The sequence below is a fragment of the Colossoma macropomum genome, unplaced genomic scaffold, assembly GCF_904425465.1.
Source record: "Colossoma macropomum unplaced genomic scaffold, Colossoma_macropomum, whole genome shotgun sequence".
NCBI lineage: Eukaryota > Metazoa > Chordata > Actinopteri > Characiformes > Serrasalmidae > Colossoma > Colossoma macropomum.
Window position 1 is genome coordinate 13,006,031 of NW_023494786.1, and position 24,783 is coordinate 13,030,813.

Below are 24,783 nucleotides of genomic sequence, written 5' to 3' on the forward strand. Positions count from 1 at the left end.
AGTTTGGTAAATCCTACAGTTTTTGAAAGCATAGAGCATCACACACGTAACATCAGTCTTCTACAGAATTTTATGCACACACACAAAGCAGAAAAAAAGCAAAATGGGGATGGATGTGTGGTTGAGAAATGCAGATATCACAGTGAGAGCTGGAGAAATATTTGACTACAAACTGACAGCTGACTTGAAATTATACAGAGACTGACTCTTTGCATGTGTTCAACAAGCAGCCCCTCTGTCTATGCCATATACTTAACAAGCAGTGTGCCTGCACGTCTCTTCACCTTTTTTCCTTTCTACTAGCTCTCTCATTGGCTGTAGCCTGAATCGCTCATTCAGTTACATCAGTTACCTCATTCTACAGGACTCATGAACATTTTGAGTCATCAAAATCTAATGTTCGAAAATTTTGGAAGGTCTCCGGTTAGAGGCTTGATTAGAATGTTAAAGCTGGTTTCCCTTTTCACACTACCAGATTATCCACACCATCAATTGACTCTAATGTAGTCTAGACCTGGGTGATATCTAAAAATAAAATACCACAATATATAGTTTAAAAATCACAATTAACAATTATATCTTATATTAATACAGATGATATACTGAACCCATGCCTACATGTTTACATCTTTAAAAAATAGGTGTTTGGCAAAGTCACTCTGGAATTCAACTATAGATGCCTTTGGAAAATCAGGTACTATTATATTTTCACTGTATTCATAATTTACCAACAATTGGGTGTACAGAAAGTACTGCAATGTACTGCAACAAGTAGTATTAAATATTTTTTTATTATATCTTTTTCCTGATCCTGTTTCCTAGCCATAAAATTTCCCAACATATGTAGGAACTGTTTGAGGTAAATTAGTCCTGTCTAATTCTTTGTCAGTTTCCAAACAAGGCAATTATCGCCTTTTACGCATCGCCATCGGGTCACTTCTTAGTCAATCAAGTATATCTGCTTACAGCATCCAGGCCTAGTCAAATACCTTTAGAAAATAAGATACATACTTGGAACGATTTGCATCCCACTTTACAAACAAGTGCCCTGATCAACTGCTTTCTCTCCCTCCAGTCAAAGCTACCAATGTGTTTTCACAAAGATGCAGGTTAAAGAAATATTTTTAATAAATGACATTTTAAATTTTAAAAACTACGTTAAATGAGGAATCACATTATTGCATATGAAATATCATTTATGTTTTGTATTTCTCTATTTTTCATTTTTAATGATATGGTTTCAATATCTAGTTTCACATGTTTTACTATGGCCTGTGGTCCTCATCAACATCTGTAAACCAAAAAAAAAAAAACAAACATACAGCTGACAACACACACACATCACCTAAACTGCTTATCCCTCTGGGTCATGTTGTTTATTAAATAGCAATGATGTGAAGATGATGAAGAAGTCTACACTGACACCGTCTCACTTGTATAAGATGTTTATTATAAAGTAAAACAGTATCATATCAAGCACCATAAAGTACCTGAGAGAGGATCCATGCCAATTCTAATGTGTCCCCTTCCGAGCAGTATAGCCTGCTGCTTAAATAGGCTGGTTGTTTTTGACAAAGGGAGCAGAACATATGGTCTTTCTTAAAATAGTCTCATTCTTCTGGAACTAAAAGAGGAAGGGAACCTTGACTCTTGGACCTGTGGACCAGGGGCCCCCTAAACTTAAACATTTCAAACCTACAAAGTCAGATAACACATGGAGCTTGGATACTACATATTTCCCCCCTTCGAGACTACGCAGAGTCTCGAAAAACAAAAAAGTAACACATACATGTTTATAGTTGTAACAAAATAACAGGTCCTACTACACATGCTTCCTACAGCATAACCTTAGCAATACAACAACTTTATGGAGTGTGAGAGCGAAAAAACCTGTCCGGCAGCTATCTTTCCTGAAATGTCCATCAAACAATCAAGACAGGTGCCTTAGGCGACCACATAGAGTACTCCAGACTAATTTAAAAAGGAGGAATTTTAACAAGTCATGTAGGGATATGACTTAAGCAAATACATATGGAAACCTCAGAAAATAAAATCAAAACAATGTCCACCTTCAGGTTGGTCAACCCATCGGACCTTCCAATGGACCTTTCCCTGCCTAACACCAATATCCCTAATACCAAAAAAAGAAAAGAAACATCTAAGGTCCCATATACTTACCCAATAACAGAAAACATCAGTATTCAAGCAATTTAAACAAAGAACGTGTTATAAATTTAAATACTACTCATGCAGTAAACAACTCAAACTCTCAATCCAACTTTTATGTCTTACTAAGATTATCACTACCTCATAAATGTCCTCTATCAATATCACACATTACAATATAATAGAACAAAATCCAATACTATGCAAATATATATGAGAAGACATAAAAATGTATTACACTGCAGCTCCTCAGCAGTGTCGACTCTCAGTGTAGTGTCGATGATGTGTTGACTCTGGGCATTGCATCACAGTGTCCTTATTCAAAGTCCTCCAGTCCATTCTTATTGTCCATGTACATCGGGGTCCCTAAAGGTTCAACCACCCTTACAGTGGTCTTCCCCCAACCTTGTTCTTGAAGGAAAGAAAAGAAAACCACCAACCAGTATCTTTTGCAAAAACAACAGATGCAAAATGAAAAATCTAATATAGATTAACACCTTATAAGTAAATGTGAAATTCACAGTATCATACTTTCACATTATTCCAAGTTATAAGTCACATTTTTCTATTTCCCCTTGCAATCATCCCACTCTATAGTAAGAGACCACTAAATACCAAAATAGTAACAGAAATAAATGTCAAGACTATAATAAGAGTAGATATTCAGAATGGATATTTCTCCATCAGTTCGCCTTCTATCACCACTTCCTCATCATCGTCTGTGTCAGTCCTATGTAGTAATGGCATCTGAACTTGATCTCCAGGCATCACAACTCCAACCCATCTCAATATCATAGCCTTCGCAAAGGTTAACAACAACGTACAGAAACAGAACATCACACTCAATGATATGAGAACTGCTACCATAACCTGAACCAACACTGCTCCCAACGGTCCTAATTTCTCCTGCAACCAAGTATTCGCAGACCATCCAGCTCCTTCCGATGGGCCAAACGCATCCCTTATATGCTTCAATGCATCTATGACACTAGTCATATTGTCAGAACTATCAGGAATCAAAGTATAACAGGCATCCCCAGTTAAGTTCAAAGCCACACATAGGCCACCTTGTTTGGCCAAAAGATAATCAAGAGTCATGTCATGTTTCAGCAACATCAATCTATGACTCTTTTGAGTATTTGACAAATATTCAAAACCTCTTATAGTCTCATTCACAAAACCCTGTATGGTATAAGTAATATTATCAATGTGATCTGCCAAAAATGTCACCCCATACCATGGAAACAATCCTATACCCCACTTCTCTCCTAGACTTATCCTCCAATGATAAGACTCCAGATTATGAAATTGTGCCAGTTCCCTTTTCTTCCTACTTCCAGAAATAGCATCAGATTGAACCTCATCAGATACTTTCGCCTTCTGGACAGTAAAAACCTCATATGGAAGCTTCAAGGTCCCTATATATCAGCATCCTATCACCCATATGGTAGAAATATATATGCCTTATCACCACAAACCCACCAAATATCCTTAAAATTCCCTATGGTCACATTTCCAGGCAACTTTTGGTTCCACACCATCAAAACTCTACTCAGTTTGTGATGTGGTACCTGAAAAGTCACTTTATACAAGTCATCCATAGCCTTATATTTACGCTCACCCAAGTCCATAATATAGTTGTTACAGTCTGATAGTCCCATAAACTTTCCAGGCCCATTATGAGTATCATCTGAACAAAAACAATCTTTAGCCCCCACAGATTTCACTTCCAACGGATCAGGGATCGCTGTTATCATATTTTGATGCTGATCAAGTAAATTCACATATGGGAACTCCCTCAACCAAGAACAATTATATCTAGGCCTAAACAGATGCACTGACAGAGCCATTACCTTATCTTCTGCTGATTGCTGCTGATATAACAGCCACGATAATGCATAAGATTGACATTCAGGACTTAATGGTTCTGGTACCGTCTCTAAAATTGAAGGCCATGTACCTGGTGCTTGAACTTTCACCATACATGGACAATTCAGTTTTCTAACCGATCTTACAGAATGAGTTAACTGCTGGAACCATAAGTTCCTACCTGCCCATGGGTCTGCGATTTGTAACACCGAGGAATCAAATCCATATGCCTTCCAATTAGTTTCTCTCTTCTGTAATACATGATAATGGTCAGTCATGTCTTCTGGTGTAAGGTCAAAGTCAAAAAACTCATCTTCCACCATCTGTTCTCTAGGTTCAAAAATCTCATTGCTACTATTCACACTAAGCTCCATCTTTAACATAGGTTTCTGGGTTATATTTTCTACTTCTTTAAAGTTCAAAGATGTTATATCAGGTATCTGTTTCACATTTACAAATTTCGTAGGTGACAAAGATGTCAATGTTTTATTGGCAAACGTTGCCCTTGGCCTTTCCTCATTCGTGATATTTCCAGAAGTAGCTAAAGTAGAAATTGTCACCATCCCTGTAGTAGCATTCACCCCCTTCAAAGTTGTACCTAAAGTAATAATCTGAATTGATGTATTAACGCTCCTAGTTGTTTCCGGAGCTAAAGTAGTAAACTTCATCAATGCAATATTCACCCTTGGAGTGGTTGCTGTGGTGAATTGTTCCTGAACCCTTTTAGTAACCATAAAAACTCCAGTAGAACTGAAATCTTCTATCATAACTACTACCTTACGAGTTATATAACCCTCTCTCCACACATTTTGAAATGGAACAAATTTAAACTCTGGCTCAAAATAAGTGCATGTGTATTCCCCTTGGTCTTCCCATGTAACATTATGCACAACAAGTGAACAGTCATCCCTAACTTTCAACCACCTCCAGTCATTAAACAAAAGATACTTCCTTTGATCACGAGGCACAGTGTCAACTTCAGGTCCTGTTAACAACACATCTTCACCACGACTATTTTTTATTACCACCAACATTAAATCTTCCACATTGACAGGGAGATTAACCGCTCTTTCTAAGTTAGCTCTGATGACCGTCTTCAAATGAGTTGACGTCGTCGAAATCATCTGAGACGCCAACGTAGTTAAATGCGATACATTTATACCTTCAATAACCTTCAATGCTAAAAGAGTAGAATTCCCTAAGGTCTCTTCAACCCTAGTCCTTGTACCATTTTGGTCTGACCCTTTTCCAAACTGGTCTTGGACTCCTTTGTGTAACTGAATCTCTAAATTCTTCTGCAGTGGAATCACAGCCCTTTGAAACCTTTGGCGCTTCGCACTCCACTGGAATAGGCTCTGCTGTTTCTGGGACATGTTGAAAATCAATGTCACCAAATCTTCTTTCCTGTCCATTAACTGCAGAGTCATTTCTGGCATTATCAGAAAGGTGCACAGAATCATCAACGTTGTCCACAACATGAACAATCTCTTCTTCTGGATTTTGGCTCTGGAGATCTGTATGCATCTCTTCTTCTTCTGCATGTTCTTCCACATTTCCTTCTGGCTCACTTGAGCCTTCAACATCTCGACTTTGTAAGCGTGGCGCCTCTTCCCTTGGCGCTTTGACACAATGCGATAAATGATACCACGTTGGAGACCCTTTAACCTGGACCGCAGTTCCAGTACTGCGAACAACTTCAAATGGTCCTTCACAGCGTTCATTATACCACTTCCTTCTAAACACCTTCACGAACACCTTATCTCCAGGTTGCACTGTGCTCCTCTTTTGTTCATCGAGCCTCTCCTGCACTTCTTCCTTTCTTTGCCTGTCAGAAACGTACATATATATTCTTTTATGCAAATTAGGCATATATGTAATGTACACTCACAGTTCATCTTCCAAAAGGGCTAAGCTTGGACCCTTTCCACTTGTACGCAGACAAGGCGTTGGCATTCGTCTTCCCGTAACCAAATCATGAGTCTGTTTAATTCCCAGTTTTTGCAAAATCAATTTCATCGTCTTATCCACAAACTCTTTCCCATTATCTGAGGATATCCGATCTGGAAGTCCCCACCTGCTTATGACCTCTTTACACAGAAACTTGGCAACTGACTGAGCGTCCTTCAGCTTGGTCGGACAAGCTTCCAGCCATCGCGAAAATCTATCCACAACAACTAACATTTATCTCTTACCTTCAACTGGTTTTATCATGTCAACAAAGTCCACTACTAACTCACGCATAGGACCCCTCTGAGTTGGAATGTGAGCAGGAGGAACCATCACACCCCTTTGAACATTATTTTTCAAGCAGATAGTGCATTTGACTGTTCCATTTGATTCAAATCCGGGTCATTTCCTGTAACATTCCTCCACACTTGATGGGCTCTTGACACATAGGCCCTCGGGTTTTCTTCCTGTCCTAGTGGCTCAATAAGAATATTATCAGGATGTACATTTGTCGGAAATGTATCTCTCAGCGCTCTCCACACTTGACCTCTATTTGCAGAAAACAGCTCTGGATCATTCACAGCAGTCCCCACATATCGATTAAGTCCAGCTTTCTGTAGAATCTCTTCCATAGCCGGAACCCCAAGGAGGTTAGCCAAAAGTCTCTTAATATCTCCTTTTGCGGGCTGCGTTCCCACCATAATCTCTTCCAACTTTGAAATCCAAGGATGTGCTCCATCCTGAAGAGTAGGTAACTTCTCAGGTATATCTGACATATCTGTGTTTTGCCAAGGCTTGTACTCCAAGCTCTGTCCTCGAATGACCACTGGACACATTTTCTTGTGTGTCTTCCCTTTTCTTGTGCATAATGCATATATCATATCCAATTTTTGGGAGCCTCCTTTCCGCAACTCTTTCTTCTGTATTTGCAGCTCCTTTAATTGATTCTCCAGTGCTTTTTGGCTTTCTGGTTTAAATGGATTGATCCAAGTATGAAAGACATTGATCTATACTTCTTTCAACCTCTCTTAAAGCTCTCTTTTTATCCTCTTCTATTCTGGTACTGGATGCCACAGGAAAAAAACCCTTTCGAAGACAAAGGATCCTCACTTTCCGAATCTCCATCGCTGTCTCCATTCTCGTTCTCGTTAGAACTATCATCTCCTGAGTCCTCTTTCCTCCATGTTTTATCTCCCCTCTATTCTGCTCTCTCCAATATTCGCCTGACTGCAGGGTCATATCCACCCATGATCCCTTCTAGGTCACTTTGATCACCATCATCTCCAGATTTCATCCTCCTGATCCTCAGTTCACCCTTAGTTTCCAAACGTGCCATTTTTTTCTTACTTTTGGAACTTGGATACATCTTTATAGTTGTTTCTGCTTGACCCGCTTCTATTATCTGATCATCCTCATCTCTAATGCGATATTCACCTTCTTGACTAATCACTGGGAGCTGGGGATAAATTTCCTTAAACTTCACCTCCTTCTCATAAGGTGGGGGTCTCTTTACTGGATCCGTATGTGAGAAAGGTACATTAATTTCTGCCACTAATTTTTCTATTTCTTTTGCATTTTCTCCTATTTCTTCTGCACCTTTATCTCTTTTATCTTTTGCAGCTTTTATCAGTTTCTGTCCCTCGTTATCAAACAACTGGAGAATACCAAGCTCTACTTGTCTCTTTTCTTTACGTTTTTCCCCCTTTTTACCCTTTTTTTTGATCTGCCTTATACGTGGACACAAGCACCTGCATTGTTTTAATTACATCTGGGTTAAGGGTCCCCTCCACTGGCCAGGGTTGTTCAATTTCAGACCAATGCTTATGCCATTTCTCCGATATCTTTGCGATGCCTTTAACTAAAGGATTATTCTTCTGTACTACATCAACAGGAGTAATTACTTTCGACATTTTAATGTCCTTTTTCAACTTTATAATGGCTCCCTTATGTTCCCTTATTGTAAATTAAAAATAATTACTAAGATTAAAAGTACTTTAAACTATTTAGATTTTTTCTCCCTTTTTTTTAAAACCACTAATTTACCACATCAGTAAAAATGAAAGAAATTTGCCAACTTCAAAGAAATCAGAAACGTATTAATGTAATAGCAATTCACAACACTAAGCCCACCTATAATACTGACTAAGCACACAAATAATCTACCTTATTGTAAGTAAAATCTTCTCCAAATATCCTGCAAATAAAAGAAATCCAATCCTTATTAAACTCAAAGAAACCACGCATTCCCACAAGGGACCAACTAACACCAAATGTGTTCCTATTTGCAACAAAACAATACCTATTTATCACCCAATGTTCTCACCCATGCACCTCAACTCATCAAATAGTCTCAATATTGAATCCCCAGCACAGCTCAAATCAGAATAAACCATGCACAAACAATAAAACTCACACTTGCTATTCTTAACAGGGTTCAAACAACATAAGCATATTCCATTAATTAATTAAATGCATTGTTCGGTCAGTCTGTTGCCAAACCTCTCTTTTGAAAGACTACAACATATAGTATCATATAAGCAAATGGATATACTCTATTAACCCCAAATTGAGAAATAATCTTATAATAGCCTATAAGTGAAAGCAGATTACATATGTATCAACAATAATAACTATAAATAAGTATACATACATATATTTAGAATGCAGGTATTTGTCAAAAAGAGTTTTGTGGATAAAACACACTGGCCTTTGTTGTTTATTAAGTAGCGATGGTGTGAAGATGAGGTGAAGGAAAACTCCGCTGACACTATGTTACCAGTAAGATGTTTATTACAAAGTAAAACAGCATCATATCAAGCACCATAAATTACCTGAGAGAGGATCCGTGCCAATTCTAAATGTCCCCCCTCGAACAGAATATTCCAGCTGCTTATATATTGGACTTGTTGTTGAAACAGGAGACAGAACATATGGTCCTTTTTTAAATGATCTCATCTATTTGGAACTAAGAGAAGAAGGGAGAAAGTGAGAGGCCTACTTCCTATGGGGCTTTGGACCAGGGGGCCCCTTAATTTAAACATTCCTAACCCCTGCAAAAACAGAGCACACAGAGAACTCCAGACCCCAATTTATGCTGAAAGTTCGTAAGAGTGTTTTTACCTTCTTCTATAAAAATGTTCCTTTTAAATATACTTCATTTCCCCCCTTCGAGACTTACCACAAAGTCTCGAAAAACAAAAAAGTAGCACATACATATTTGTAGTTGTAACAAAATAACAGTTCTTCCTACACATGCTTCCTACAGCATAACCTTAGCAATGCAACAACTTTCTGGAGTGTGAGAGCAAAAAAACCTGTCAGGCAGCTATCATTCCTGCAATGTCCGTACATAATCAATCTGTTCAAGCAAGCATGGTGCCCTTTGTAATCTTTCATCTGACTTCTCCCCTTGCAACATGAGCTAGCCCATGTGCCTACTGAATCATCAGACCTAACAGGTCTGGAGGTGCTATTATCAGCCCCTCATGATTTCTCCAAAGACCAGTAGAATCTCGAGTGGCACCTCGGTCTAGCCACAACTGTTTATCCATTGCAGGAGCAGCTTCCTGCATTAAAATCACATCCCTAAGTATGATTTTGTCTTCCACGTTTACTTCATGAGTGACCAAAAACACTTTGCCCAATTTATCAGCTCCTGTAACTGCTTTGGCAGCTTCATCAGCCACTTTATTCCCTTGTGTGACCTTCGAAACATCCGTTTTATGTGCTGCGCACTTAGCTATTGCTATTTCTTTAGGCTTCATCATAGCATGCAATGATTTCATTATCTGATCGTGATGCTGTATTGGAGAGCCATCCGTTTTCTTAAACCCTCGGTTCTTCCACACCGATCCAAACAAGTGACACACATTGTAAGCATACGCGGAGTCACTATATATGGTCACATGCTTACCTCCCGCTAACAAACATGCTTCAGTTAATCCCACAACTTCAGCAAGCTGTGCAGACGCAGGCTGTGGTACTACTCCAGCCTTCTCAATGACAAATTCAGTCCCTTGGGCTTTTACTACTGCATAACCAGCACTCAATTTATCTCCCACACGATAACAGGACCCATCAGTCCAGTACTCCAAGTCTGCCTCACGCAATGGGAGGGCTTGCAAATCTGATCTAAGCTTAGAGTATTTCTCTGCTTCTTGAACACAATCATGTGGTTCACCATCCTCTGGAGTTGGCAAATTCTCAGCTGGATTCACTGTGACACACCTTGCTAGGGTAACATCTTCCTGCTCCAAGAGCCTATGATAGTCTCTAAGTCTAGACATAGTCAATGTGTATTTGCCATAATTCAAGAGATTTATAAGACTATGATGGGTAAGTATTGTCACCGGATAACCCATTGTGACAGATGATGCCTTATCATGCATTAAAAAAACTCCCACCAGTGCTCTGTAGCACAGCGGTAGCCCCAGCTCTACTTCTGAATAAGCAGTAAAATAATAAGAAATAGGTTGAGGATTTGTCCCCGTACCTGTTGGCTGACAAAGAACTGCACATGCATATTTACCCCCAGTGGAAGTAGACACATATAACAAAAAATTCAAATAGAATAGTCCAGAAGCGCTAGTGCTGGAGCCTCTTATAACCTCTGTTTGATCGTTTTAAATGCCAAAAGGCCATCCTGTGTCCAAGAAAGGTTACAATGAGGTTGAGCATTCCCAGTATCTTTAATCACAGCTCTCAAAGGCCCTGTTACATTAACATAATCCTCTACCCATGCTGAAGAATAGCCAGCAATACCAAGAAATGTCATCATCTCTCTGACTGTTCTGGGCTTAGGAGCCTTGCGAATAGCTTCTAACTGACTATCAGAAATGCTTCTGTGTCCCTGCGTTATTGTCTGACCCAAATAAACTCCTTTCTCCTGACAGTACTGCAACTTCTTCAGAGAGACCTTGTGTCCCTTTTCTGCCAGTATCTGTAACAATTTAATTGAATCCTTATGACATGTTTCCTCATCTGGTGAACAAATAATAATGTCATCCACATACTGTACTACAGTGCTTTTTAATAGCTGATCTATCCCTGCCAAATCATCCTTCAATACTTTATTAAAAATATGAGGACTATGTTTAAATCCTTGTGGTAATCTCTTATACTCACAAAACTGTCCATTGTATGTGAACCAAAATAAACCCTGACTTTCTATGCTAAGTGGAACACTGAAAAATGCACCACATAAATCTAACACTGTGAAATGTGTCGCATCTGGAGGAATTTGGGCTAACAAAGTATGCGGATCCAGCACTTCTGCTGGAAAATCAGCTACCACTTCATTCACCGCTCTCAAATCATGTACCAGGTGATAAGAATCATCCGGCTTCTTCACAGGCAGCAAAGGCATGTTACTCTGAGGATTCTGTGTTATCTTCAAAACATTTGCTTTCAAAAGTCCTTTAATCTGTGGTTCAATCCCTCTGATTGCCTCTTCTTTCAGCGGATACTGGTTCTTCCAAGGAGATTTGATTCCTGGTCGAAGTTCAACTTTCACTGGTTGGGCTGACTTCACAAGTCCGAGACCACAAACATTCTGGAACTTGTCGCAACATCTCTTCTTTCAAAGAGTCTGAATCCATCTTAACACAGCAAATTGACTCATGTGTCATCCGCACAGTTTGTGGCTGTCCCTGTCCTTAAGCAGAAATCATAATCTTAATAAACCACTGATCCTTACTCCTCCAGATGGCAAGATTCTCTTTCACCGGTTCAAAAAACAGCTTCCTCTGCTTCTACCATCATTTCTCCTATGTGCTTCTGCTCGTATTCTTCAGACACCAACAAAGTCACATGTGGCACACTCTTCTCAATGTCAAACTCTTTATCCAAGTAACCATCTCTATCTATCTTCATAGCTGCTCCTTGCGGTCCCAAAATTATACAGCACGACCGAAGCTGAACTTGCTTTGGTTGACGTCTCAACCATTCCTCCGAGTTTGATTGAGCAGCATCCTTGAAATACTTGAGCGTGCAGTGAAATGGATACTCTGGAAGCTTTGCATCAGGCATGTTCACTACAAGAAACTTCTCCCACAACTTAGCTGGCTCCAAAAAATCTGCACTAAGATTTCCAATCCAAAATACTGAAGAAGCTTCAGTCTCCGTTGTCATCAATAATTGGGGAGCAATATCATTTGGCACTTCCACCAGACAGCTGTCTGGTGTACACTTTATTGTACAATTCAATCTACACAAAGCATCTCTTCCCAAAAGTGCAATAGGTGTATGTTCTGATACCAGTATAGGCAATGTAGTCTTCATATTTTTATAGCAGAGCTCAATTGGTTCTGTGAGAGGAATCAGCTGTTTCACTCCCTCAAACCCGATTGTCCGAATCCATTGGCCAGACATGGGGAGATGTATAGCATCTTCAGGCCGAATACAGGTGAAAGCAGCTCCGCTATCCGCCATCACTTCCAATGGTCGATTATTCACCTTAACCTTTATTGTTGGATCTCTCTCTGGCCCTGATGCTACCAGCTGACACCCCCCTCTCAGGTCCTCTGGGCACCTCTAGAATCCTGGTTCTGGACCCCTGTAAGGGTTCACCGGTCCCCCAAATGGCCTTGGTTGGCCCCTGAAGCCTCCTCTAAAATTTCCTCTGAAATTTCCTTCTGGTCTGTTGCACTCACGAGCAAAGTGGCCAAACTGTCCACAATTATAACACACTAATAAGGACTGTTGGATTAAACCTTCCTCCTCTTCCTCTTCCTAAAGTTCCTCGACCTCTTCATCTCCAGGTCTGCGCTTGATCAAAAGTTGGCTGTGGGGAGGCAGCAACTGGAACCACTGACAATGGCTGAAACGACTGGGCCTGATTGTGGTAATGGTTGATTTTGCGGAGGCTGGCTCTGTATAACCAAGGCCTGCTTCTTCTCTTTCTTCTTGTTATCCACCAGCTGTATTTGATTAAGTTTTCTGAGGGTTTTTTGGTCCTGTTCTTTCTGGTCATGTTCCTTTTTCCTATATAGCTCCACTTGATGGGCTATGTGATCCGTATAAACATCCTTTGCCATACTTCCAAGACCAACCACCTCTGCCAGTTTACTCCTCACTGGTAGAGGCAGCCCCTTCTGTATCTTGGCTCGCAAAATTGACTGTTCCATTTGATTCAAATCCGGGTCATTTCCTGTAACATTTCTCCACACTTGATGGGCTCTTGACACATAGGCCCTTGGGTTTTCTTCCTGTCCCAGTGGCTCAATAAGAATATTATCAGGATGTACATTTGTCGGAAATGTGTCTCTCAGTGCTCTCCACACTCGACCTCTATTTGCAGAAAACAGCTCCAGATCATTCACAGCAGTCCCCACATATTGATTAAGTCCAGCTTTCTGTAGAATCTCTTCCATGGCTGGGACTCCAAGGAGATTAGCCAAAAGTCTCTTAATATCTCCTATTGCGGGCTGTATCCCCACCATAATCTCTTCCAACTTTGAAATCCAAGGATGTGCTCCATCCTGAAGAGTAGGTAACTTCTCAAGTATATCTGACATATCTGTGTTTTGCCAAGGCTTGTACTCTGACCACTGGACACATCTTCTCGTGTGTCTTCCCTTTTCTTGTGCGTAATGCATATTTCACATCCAATTTTTGGGAGCCTCCTTTCCGCAACTCTTTCTTCTGTATTTGCAGCTCCTTTAATTGATTCTCCAGTGCTTTTTGGCTTTCTGGTTTAATGGATTGATCCAAGTACGAAAGACATTGATCTATACTTCTCTCAACCTCTCTTAAAGCTCTCTTTTTATCCTCTTCTATTCTGGTACTAGATGCCGCTGGAAAAAACTCTTTCGAAGACAAAAGACCCTCATGCTCCATTCTCACTCTCATTAGAACTATCATCTCCTAAGCCTGCTTTCCTCCATGTTTTATCTCCCCTCTATTCTGCTCTCATCAATATTCGCCTGACTGCAGGGTCATATACACCCATGATCCCTTCTAGGTCACTTTGATTGCCATCATCTCCAGATTCCATCCTCCTGATCCTCAGTTCACCCTCAGTTTCCAAACATGCCATTTTCTCCTTACTTTTGGAACTTGGATACATCTTTATAGTTGTTTCCGCTTGACCCGTTTCAATTATCCAGTCATCCTCATCTCTGATGCGATATTCACCTTCCTGGCTGATCACTGGGAGCTGGGGATAGATTTCCTTAAACTTCACCTCCTTCTCATAAGGTGGGGGTCTCTTTACTGGATCCATATGTGAGAAAGGTAGGTCAATTTCTGCCATTATTTTTTTCTATTTCCTTTGCATTTTCTCCTATTTCTTCTGCACCTCTATCTCTCTTATCTTTGGCCACTTTCATCCGTTTCTGTCCCTCGTATTCAAACAACTGGAGAATACCAAACTCTACTTGTCTCTTTTCTTTACGTTTTTCCCCCTTTTTACCCTTCTTTTGATCTGCCTTATACGTGGACACAAGCACCTGCATTGTTTTAATTACATCTGGGTTAAGGGTCCCCTCCACTGGCCATGGTTGGTCAATTGCAGACCAACGCTTATGACATTTCTCCGATATCTTTGCAATGCCTTTAACTAAAGGATTATTCTTCTGTACTACATCAACAGGAGTAATTACTTTCGACATTTTAATGTCCTTTGTCGACATTGTAACGGCTCCCTTGTTCCTTCCTTGTTCCCTTATTGTAAATTAAAAATAATTACTAAAATTAAAATTACTTAAAACTATTTAAATTACTTCTCCCTTTCTCTCTTTTTTCAAACCACTAATTTACCACATCAGTAAAAATGAAAGAAATTTGCCAACTTCAAAGAAATCGGAAACATATTAATGTAATAGCAATTCACAACAATAAATCCACCTATAATATGGACTAAACACAAAAATAATCTGCCTATTTGCAAATAAAGTTTCCTCAAATATCCTGCAAATAAAAGAAAATCCAATCCTATATAAAGCTCAAAGTAATCACGCACCCACAAGGGACCAACTATCACCAGATGTGTTCCTATTCGCAGCAAGAAAATCACATATTTATCACCCAATGTTCTCACCCATGCACCTCAACTCATCAAATAGTCTCAATATTGAATCCCCAGCGCAGCTCAAATCAGAATAAACCATGCACAAACAATAAAACTCATATTTGCTATTCTTAACAGAGTTTAAACCAAATAAGTATATTCCATTAATTAATTAAATGCATTGAACAGTCAGTCTGTTGCCAAACCTCTCTTTTTTTCTTAAACTACAGCACATAGTATCAACATAAACAAATAGTTATACTCTTTAACCCCAAATAGAGAAATAATCTTATAATAGCCTATAAGTGAAAGCAGATTACATATATATATATCAACAATAATGACTATAAATAAGTATACATACATATATTTAGAATGCAGGTATTTATCAAAAAGAGTTTTGTGGATAAAACTGACCTTAATCAGATTGGAGTCAGATGGGTATGCGGTCATCAGAAGGCCTCAATCTGTGTCAGCACTGGAGCTGGCCTTCCCCCTCTTCTCTTTCTCTCTCTCCCCTCCAATCTTCACACACCAGAGGTGGATAAAGGAAAAAACAAATCAGAATTAAGTATCAAATGAACTACTACCACTAGGTATTATGGACCACACAAAAGCAATCCAATATGATTACACACATTATCTGCCAACACTTTAGGTCATTTTTATCTATAACAAATGTTTTCCTCCTTTAAACACCAAGTTATCATCAATAAAGACATTTCAGTTTATTTCACTCTAATAACACCTTACATACTCATTCAATTTTCTTTACCCATACACATAAACATCCTCACTGGTCTCTCCACTCATCTCCAAAATTATAAATGTCCTTCTTGGGGGCTCATGACTGTTTTAAATTAATTTATAAAAGTCATCTTATTCTTTATGAGGCTCCTAAATCTTAACTTTATCTTAAATCTTAAATCTAAAAATGTCCCCCAGGAAAGCTCATGATATTAACGATATCAAAGAAATGCCCTCTCATAGAGGTTCATATACTTTTACACATTATCATTTATACATTCCTAAAGCCAGTCACACAGCTGGAGCACAGCCAAGACAAGCAACGCACACACACACGCATACACACATACACATACGCACACACATACGCACACACGCATATGGAGAAGCCAGCTCTGCACACGCATAGTGGGGGGGGGGCAATCCCCCTCACACAGAAGCACACAGCACGCTCAAAGACACAGAAGACAAAAAACAAAATTTATCCTATAGCATGCTTTTTCCTGCTGATCCTTTTTTCCCTTTTTCTTCACCTCTTTTTCTACACCTCCAGTTCCTTAGAACTGACCCGAAATTCACCCAGTGATTTTCCAGGATTTTAGGCCCGTCTAAAACCGCCTCCCAGAGGGCTTTGGTCCAAATCTGCGGCTCCTTTTCTCTTTTAACTCATATCATCTCTATTCTCTTCCCTTTTCTTATTTCCCTTTAACTCTTATCCTTTCTATTCTCTTTAACTCTTCTCGTCTCTACTCTATTTTCTTTAACTTCTCTTATTCTCTTCGCTCACCTGAATAGCCGGGCTGGAGCGGGAGTTAGTGCGCTAAGGCTGTCGGCGACACAGCCAGCCACAACACGTCCGAAGTTCGTGACGCCAAATTCTTGTTGTTTATTAAGTAGCGATGGTGTGAAGATGAGGTGAAGGAAAACTCCGCTGACACTATGTTACCAGTAAGATGTTTATTACAAAGTAAAACAGCGTCATATCAAGCACTATAAAGTACCTGAGAGAGGATCCGTGCCAATTCTAAATGTCCCCCCTCGAACAGAATATTCCAGCTGCTTATATACTGGACTTGTTGTTGAAACAGGAGACAGAACATATGGTCCTTTTTTAAATGATCTCATCTATTTGAAACTAAGAGAAGAAGGGAGAAAGTGAGAGGCCTACTTCCTATGGGGCTTTGGACCAGGGGGCCCCTTAATTTAAACATTCCTAACCCCTGCAAAAACAGAGCACACAGAGAACTCCAGACCCCAACTTATGCTGAAAGTTCTTAAGAGTGTTTTTACCTTCTTCTATAAAAATGTTCCTTTTAAATATACTTCACCTTAATCAGATTGGAGTCAGATGGGCATGTGGTCGTCAGCAGATCCGTGTCAGCACTGACCAGATACTCCCTCTTCTCTTTTTCCCCTCCAATTCTCACACACCATAAGTGGATAAAGGAAGAAACAGATCAGAATTAAATATCAAATGAACCCACTAGGTATTTTTAACAACACAATAAGCAATTCAATATGATTCACGCATGTTATCTGCCAACACTTAATATTTATGAGCCTCATAAAGGCTCATAAATATTATGTAAATTCATAAAATCCTCTTTTCTGAGGTTTATAAATCTTATCAGATCCAAAAATGTCCCCCAAAGAAAGCTCATAAGTTTGAACAAAATCAAAAAAACGTCCTCTCAGAGAGGCTCATATGCTTTTTACATATTATCATTACACATTCTTAAAGCCATTCACTCAGCTGGAACACAGCCAAGACAAACGACACACACACACACACACACACACACACACACACACAAACACACACAGACCAGCTTCGCACACACACACAGTAAGGGGGAGGGCAATCCCCCTCACACAGGAACACACAGCAAGGTCAGAGACCACCAAAGACACAAACAATACTCAATCCGAAATGTTCAAAGTCGACTTATTCATACTTATGAATCCTATAGCATGCTTTTTCCTGCTGCTCCTTTTCCTCTTTATCTTCTAAATTTATGCTACCTTTATAAGGTGTGAATATTCCATAAAAAGCTGCTTCAGACACTGTTTGTCAACTAGTGTTCGAGTGGGAACTTACAATTGAATTACTAATTAGGCTATTCTACACTTTTACATCAACTGTCCTTTTCCCTATTATACTCCCCCCTTATTGCAGCGTTTACACCGCAATAAAAGCAAATTTAGAACAGAGAAATACTCCAAACATCAACACAGCATGGCACGCACACACACATGATTCTTTACGGTGCGACTAGACAGCAACACCCAACAGCCCCAACAAACTAACCAGCGCACAACGATGTGAAAAACCTTACTTGCTGGCCTGGTACGGGAGCAAGCACACGAAGACTGTCGGTGACGCAGCAAGCCACAACACGTCCGAAGTTTGTGACGCCAAAATCTTGTTGTTTATTAAATAGCAATGATGTGAAGATGATGAAGAAGTCTACGCTGACACCGTCTCACTTGTATAAGATGTTTATTATAAAGTAAAACAGTATCATATCAAGCACCATAAAGTACCTGAGAGAGGATCCATGCCAATTCTAATGTGTCCCCTTCCGAGTAGTATAGCCTGCTGCTTAAATAGGCTGGTTGTTTTCGACAAAGGGAGCAGAACATATGGTCCTTCTTAAAATAGTCTCATTCTTCTGGAACTAAAAGAGGAAGGGAACCTTGACTCTTGGACCTGTGGACCAGGGGCCCCCTAAACTTAAACATTCCAAACCTACAAAGTCAGATAACACATGGAGCTCAGATACTACAGTCACAGGCGTGCTTGAGCCTATTCCAGCTGTCATTGGGAGGAAGGCAACTGACAACAAAAGATGCAAAAGATATTAGTATGTAATATTTCCCAAAAGTAAATCAGTAAAGCAAAGTTGCCCATCTTTCCAGGAGTGGGCTTTTTACAGACACAGGATCAGGAAAACTTTCCGTCTTTGAGACAACAATAAATTTTACACCAGAATATTCTTGAGACAAATGTGAGGCCAGCTGTCCAGCAGCTTATGCTGGGCCGAAACTGGGTCATGCAACAGGACAATGATCCAACGCACACCAGCAAATCAATGTCTGAATGGCTAAAGAGGAAAAAATTAAGGTTGGAATGGTCAAGTCAAAGTTCAGACCTGAACCCCATTAAGATGCTGTGCTGGGATCTTAAAAAATAAATGAATGTCCTATCATGGAAATCCCCAAGGTCTTGTCATGAAAATCCTGACAACAGAACAAATCACAAATTCTAAATAAGCAAGAGTCATTTATTTAGGAAATGAAAGTGATATAGACCAGAGAGTGAAAAGATGAAAGCGAGGAGATGAGAGCAAAGAGATGAGAGCGCATTCTAAAGCGGTCTCCCTTACATAGGGGTTTTATACCCCAAACTGGGTGTTGGCTGGGTACCAAATAAGGGGAGGTTTGACAGCTGCTGTTACCAGTCTTCAGCAGATTTCTTATAATATAGCCTTATAAGGTTGTAAGTACATGCAGCATCTTCTGATCATGCTGTACGTGCATGACTAGAGATGCCCTGATTAGAATATCTTATTAAAAGCAGAAGTATTAGGGAGGTGTAAGATAGATAACCGAGGTCAATCGCTATATTAGGATACATTCTGTTTTTGTATCTACGCAGCTATCAGTGAGAGGACAGGGTGTTTTGTCCGTTACCTTTTGCCCGTACATAGTCTTACACTCTGCAATAAAGCAAATGCATTGAATTAATACAATTTCCATAACATTTCCCCACTTTTCTCATGTAAATGATAACAGAATAGCGAATTAGTTCAAGATAGATATGAGTAGGAACTAAGAGTCAAGATGGCGCCGCAGACGGCGACACTGGTTGGGAGCTCTGTTGTGTTTTGTTTGTTTTTGTTTGTTTGTACTGTTATATGTGAACCAGTCTCACTCATATACAGTGCAGAAGATCTGCTGAACATCAGGCAGTCCATGCCACAAGGTATTTTTCCTGACTTTTCACTTTCTGACTGCTTTTTGTACATTTTGGTGAGCGGAGCGGCTGCCCTCTACAGCAGGCACAGGCGGACACGCAGACGCGGGAAGTGCGGCGGAGCGCTGGTTAAACTCCAACAGCGCGGACTTCGCACACCGCTCCCCAGCATTCACATGGCAAATCTTCGCTCCTTGCAGAATAAAGTGGACAAACTTTAACTTCTAAACAGAACCAACAAGGTCTTTTCTCTCTGTGCTGTGCTGTGCTTTACTAAGTTGACCCTGGACAGCGCACTCCAGCTCCACAGAGCGGACCACTCCACAGAGCTATCAGGCAAGAAGAAAGGTGGCGGAATCTGCTTTTACATCTACCAAGGCTGGTGTACAGATGTCAGTGTTAACGAAAACGTGCAGCCCTAACCTGGAAACACTTTTTATAAACTGCAAACCATTTTACAGTCCGAGGGAGTTTACGTCTGTTGTACTTGCAGGAATCTATATTCCACCCCAGGCGTGCGTGCACGGGGCGCTGCGCGCTCTTGCAGACCAGATCACCAGTGCAGAGCTCAAACACACAGACTCTGTTTTTATTATTTTAGGGGACTTCAACAGAGTGCAACTCAACAGCGAACTGCCTAAATACAGACAGCATGTTACCTACCCCACCAGGGAGAGTAATATTTTAGATCACTGCTACACTGTGTTAAAGGGAGCATATCGCTCTGTTCCCCGTGTTGCTCTGGGCCTCTCCGATCAGTCGCTAATCCACCTCCTTCCAACCTATAGACAGAAGCTCAAATGTGCCAAACCTGTAGTCAGCTCTGTGAAGTAGTGGACCAACAAGGCTAAAGAAAGGCTTCAGGACTGCATGGGATTAACAGATTGGAGTGTGTTTGAGGACGCTACAGGCAGCCTGGATGAATAGATGGATACTGTGACATCCTACATCAGTTTTTGTGAAGACACCTGTGTTCCCACCAGGACTCGCATTAAATATAACAATGACAAGCCCTGGTTTAATGCCAGACTGAAACAGTTGCGCCAGTCTAAAGAAGCAGCGTATAGGAGGAGGTCAGGCTCTGTACAATCATGCAAGGAACACACTCAACAAAGAAATCAGAGCTGCAAAAAAGAGCTATTCAAACAAGCTGAGTAGTATGATGTCCACAAATGAGCCATGTACCGTCTAGAAGTGCCTGCAGAACATCACCGGCTACAAAAAGACACCGTCCCAGACAGTGGGTGATCATCAGCTGGCTGATGAGCTTAACACCTTTTACTGCATGTTTGAAAAGCCCAGCTCCTCATACCCATTCAGCACAGATTCACGCCCTCCTGTCATTCAGCCATCTATCCAGCCTGTCCTGAAGATCTGTGAGAAGGACATGCATCAACTCTTCAGGAGAAAAAAAGTGAGGAAAGCACCAGGACCAGATGGAGAATCACCCTCCTGTCTGAGTGTCTGCACTGTCCAGCTCGCGCCAGTCTTTACAGCACTCTTTAATAAATCACTGGAGCTATGTGTCGTACCTTCCTGCTTCAAACACTCCACCATAATACCAGTTCCCAAGAAAGCACATTGATCTCTGTAGACATGAAATCCTTTGAGAGACTGGTGCTCTCCCATCTGAAGAACATCACAGATCCACTGCTAGACCCCCTGCATTTTGCATACTGAGCAAACAGGTCGGTGGACAACGCAGTGAACATGGGACTCCAGCTTATTCTCCAACCGCTTGAACACCCAACTACTCCAACTCAGCGTGCCTCACTTCCTCACTGGCAGAGAGCAGCAGGTGAAGTTGGGAAGGTTCACCTCAAACACCCAGAACATCAGCACAGGCGCTCCACAGCATTGTGTACTCTCACCATTGCTCTTCTCACTGTACATGAATGACTGTGCCTCCACGGACGCCTCAGTCAAAATCTTGAAATATGCAGATGACACCACAGTCATTGGTCTCATCCAAGATGGTGATGAGTCTGCTTACAGATGGGTGGTTGATCAGGTGGTCCTTTGGAGCAGCCACAATAACCTGGTGCTGAACACAGCAAAAACAGTGGAGATGACAGTGGACTTTAGGAGGAGCCCTCCAACCCTGCCAGCACTCACCATCCTGGACAGAACTGTGATGGCTGTGGAGTCCTGCAAGCTCCTGGGTACAACAATCACCAGGGACCTGAAGTGGGACAGCAACACCAGCTCCATCATCAAGAGAGCCCAGCAGAGGATGTACTTCCTGTGTCAGCTGAGGAAGTTCAACCTGCCCCAGGAGCTGATGGTGTGGTTCTACACAACCGTCATAGAGTCTGTCATCACCACGTCGATCACAGTGTGGGGCAGCTCAGCCACCAAGCATGACCTCCACAGACTGCAGCGCATCATCAGATCTGCAGAGAGGACAATTGGGGTTAAGTTGCCTACACTGCTGGAACTGCATGCCTCCAGAACCAGGAAGTGTGCAGAGAAGATCTCCACAGACCTCTTTCACCCTGGACACCACCTGTTCCAGCTCCTTCCCTCAGGCAGGCGCTTCAGCCAGATAAGGATCAGGACATCCAGGCTACAAAGGAGCATCTTCCCACAAGCTATCACTCTCTTAAACAGTTAAAATATGATCTTTTATCTCCACTTATCTGACTGTCAACTCATTGATCCCTTTCTCTGCCGCTGTACACCCTTTAACTGCTGCTGCACTCAGCACTTTAACTTTAGACCCATACTTTGCACATTGTAAGGTTTACAGGTATGGCTGTGTGTATGTATGAGTGAGTGATGGTAGAAATGCATGTTTTATTTTTATTTTATTTTATTTTGTTATATTTTATATTTGTTTTGGCAGCTGAGCAAAGAAGCTCGGATCCAGGAGGCACCCACGCCAACTGATCCAGTGACATATAGCAAGCAAGCAAGCAAAGTTTATTTATATAGCGCCTTTTACCACAGGTGTTGTCACAAAGCAGCTTTACAAAACAAAACAAAATCAGCATTACAAAAAGAAATCCAGGTCCAAACCCCCATGAGCAAGCCAGTGGCGACAATGGCAAGGAAAAACTCCCTAAGAGGATAGTAAACATTGTTACTACAAAAACGGGGAAAACAGGTGGAGCAAATTATTAATTTGATTAGTTTAGTTTATGCAGCAGCAGCATCAGTGGGGTCAAGATGTGAGGGTGAGGTTGCACGGCATTGTACAGCATGAAGCTAAATGGTGGTCAAGCCGGTCCAGAAGGCTGGTAGCAGTGGCACCCGATCAAGGCGGAAGAGGCAGCAGCATCAGACGCACAGGATGGGTAGCTGTTCAACTCGGCAAAGAGAAGAAAGAAAGGAAAAACACACAGAGAGTCAGTTCTGTAATTGGTGACTGATCACAGATTAAAGTGTTAACAGAGCAGCGGAGACTCTGGCAGGTATAGAACCGCCAGGGAAAACTAATTTCCAAAGGCTTGACTATACAAGTAAGTTTTTAGCCTAGACTTAAAGACTGAGGCTGTGTCTGAGTCCCAAACATTAACAGGAAGACTATTCCAAAGCTGGGAGGCTTTGTATAAGAAGGCTCTCCCCCCTGATGTAACTTTATTAATTGTAGGTACTAATAGTAAGCCAGCACCTTGTGATCTAAGTAGGCGTGATGGTTCATAATGGGAGAGAAGTTCACTCAGGTACTGAGGGGCGAGTCCGTTTACAGCTTTATAAGTCAGTAAGAGAATTTTATAATCAATGCGAAATTTAACTGGTAACCAGTGTAGGTTTGATAGAACTGGGCTGATATGGTCAAATTTTCTGGTTCTAGTAAGAACTCTGGCTGAAGCATTCTGGACTAGCTGAAGCTTGTTAAGGCTTTTACTCGGACATCCAGCCAGCAGGGCATTACAGTAATCTAGCCTTGAAGTAATAAATGCATGAACTAACTTTTCTTCATCCTGTAGAAATAATGCATTTCTCAATTTAGCAATATTGCGGAGATGCAGGAAGGCTGTTCTAGTAATATTAGTTATATGTGCGTCGAAGGACAGATCAGGTTCTATCATGACACCAAGATTTTTTACAGGTGAGCTTGATGCAACTGAGAAATTGTTAAGTTTAAGTGTAAAATTAGACAGTTTGTTTCTAGCTGCTTTTGGACCAAGAAGTAGAACCTCTGTTTTATCTGAGTTAAGAAGGAGAAAGTTACTCGACATCCAGTCTTTTACATCTTTTATACAGTCCTCAATCTTGCCAAGTTTAATTTTAGTGTCATCGGCATAACAGTGGAAATTTATGCCATGTTTACTGATAATGGTGCCCAGTGGTAGCATATATAGTGTGAATAATACAGGTCCTAAAACAGAGCCTTGTGGAACACCATACTTTACTTTTGTGAGGGCAGATGATTCACCGTTTATATTACCAAACTGATAGCGATCAGTGAGGTAGGACCTGAACCAGGAAAGAGCTATCCTGTTACTCCTACAAGGTTTTCTAGTCTATCAATTAAGATAGCATGGTCTGTGTCAAATGCCGCACTAAGATCAAGGAGGACTAACAGAGACACTTTTTCTTGGTCAGAGAATAATAATAGATCATTTACAATTTTCACTAGTGCTGTCTCTGTACTATGATGTGGCCTAAAACCAGATTGAAATTTTTCGTGTATAAATATAGGAGGCTGAGGATACTGACTCTGGTGCTCATCTGCAGTGACTAGTGTGCACCCATGTAGTCCTTCCTTCCACCTTCACCACTGATTGAATCGTCAGAAGGACTTGGAATGGTCCTTGCCACTGCGGCTTGTTCCACTTGTCTTGTCGGAATCCTTCACTACCACCCAGTCCCTTGCTGGATAGTAGGCACAATGTTGTCTCGTATCTATACCTAAAAATGTGCTCACCTGTTTCAGCGTTGTGCTTACAAAGGGTGTGCCATTGTCACTTGAGTTCAATGATATCCATTTGCAAATGTTCAAACGGGCCCTGAGGTACTGGGTGTGCTGCCTGTTCCACCTTCAAACCTAGCCCTATGTTGTGTTTGGCACAAATCATGCATCTATTACAAAAATTTTGTGATAATTTGAGAACCCTTTTGTGAA

General features: G+C 41.0%; 2 protein-coding genes across 8 annotated transcripts in view; one reads left to right on the forward strand and one right to left on the reverse strand.

Moving 5' to 3' along the window:
- Nucleotides 1-24,783, forward strand: part of LOC118826954 (alpha-2-macroglobulin-like) — an 82,899-nt gene that overhangs the window by 40,599 nt on the left and 17,517 nt on the right. The gene's annotated exons all lie outside the window — the stretch shown is intronic.
- Nucleotides 1,430-20,981, reverse strand: LOC118826993. Of its 6 annotated transcripts, none has more exons than XR_005008836.1 (4): nt 17,065-20,981; nt 15,407-15,514; nt 8,814-8,947; nt 1,430-2,577 (listed from the first exon to the last, which is right to left on the reverse strand). XR_005008836.1 is itself a non-coding variant. In XM_036598161.1 (4 exons), exon 4 carries the CDS (start codon nt 5,754-5,756, stop codon nt 3,603-3,605), a length of 2,154 nt encoding a protein of 717 aa, XP_036454054.1. In that variant the 5' UTR covers nt 5,757-8,947; nt 15,407-15,514; nt 17,065-17,158; nt 18,073-20,974; the 3' UTR covers nt 1,430-3,602. The 6 variants fall into 6 exon arrangements, 4 of the variants coding, with proteins under 4 accessions (XP_036454054.1, XP_036454046.1, XP_036454064.1 ...); XR_005008828.1 differs by having other exon boundaries at nt 1,430-2,131; nt 2,405-8,947; nt 17,065-20,974; XM_036598161.1 differs by having other exon boundaries at nt 1,430-8,947; nt 17,065-17,158; nt 18,073-20,974.

What these genes read in the sequence shown, in the direction of transcription:
- LOC118826993 (XM_036598161.1), bottom strand. Translation starts at nt 5,756, where the DNA reads ATGAACGCTGTGAAGGACCATTTGAAGTTGTTCGCAGTACTGGAACTG.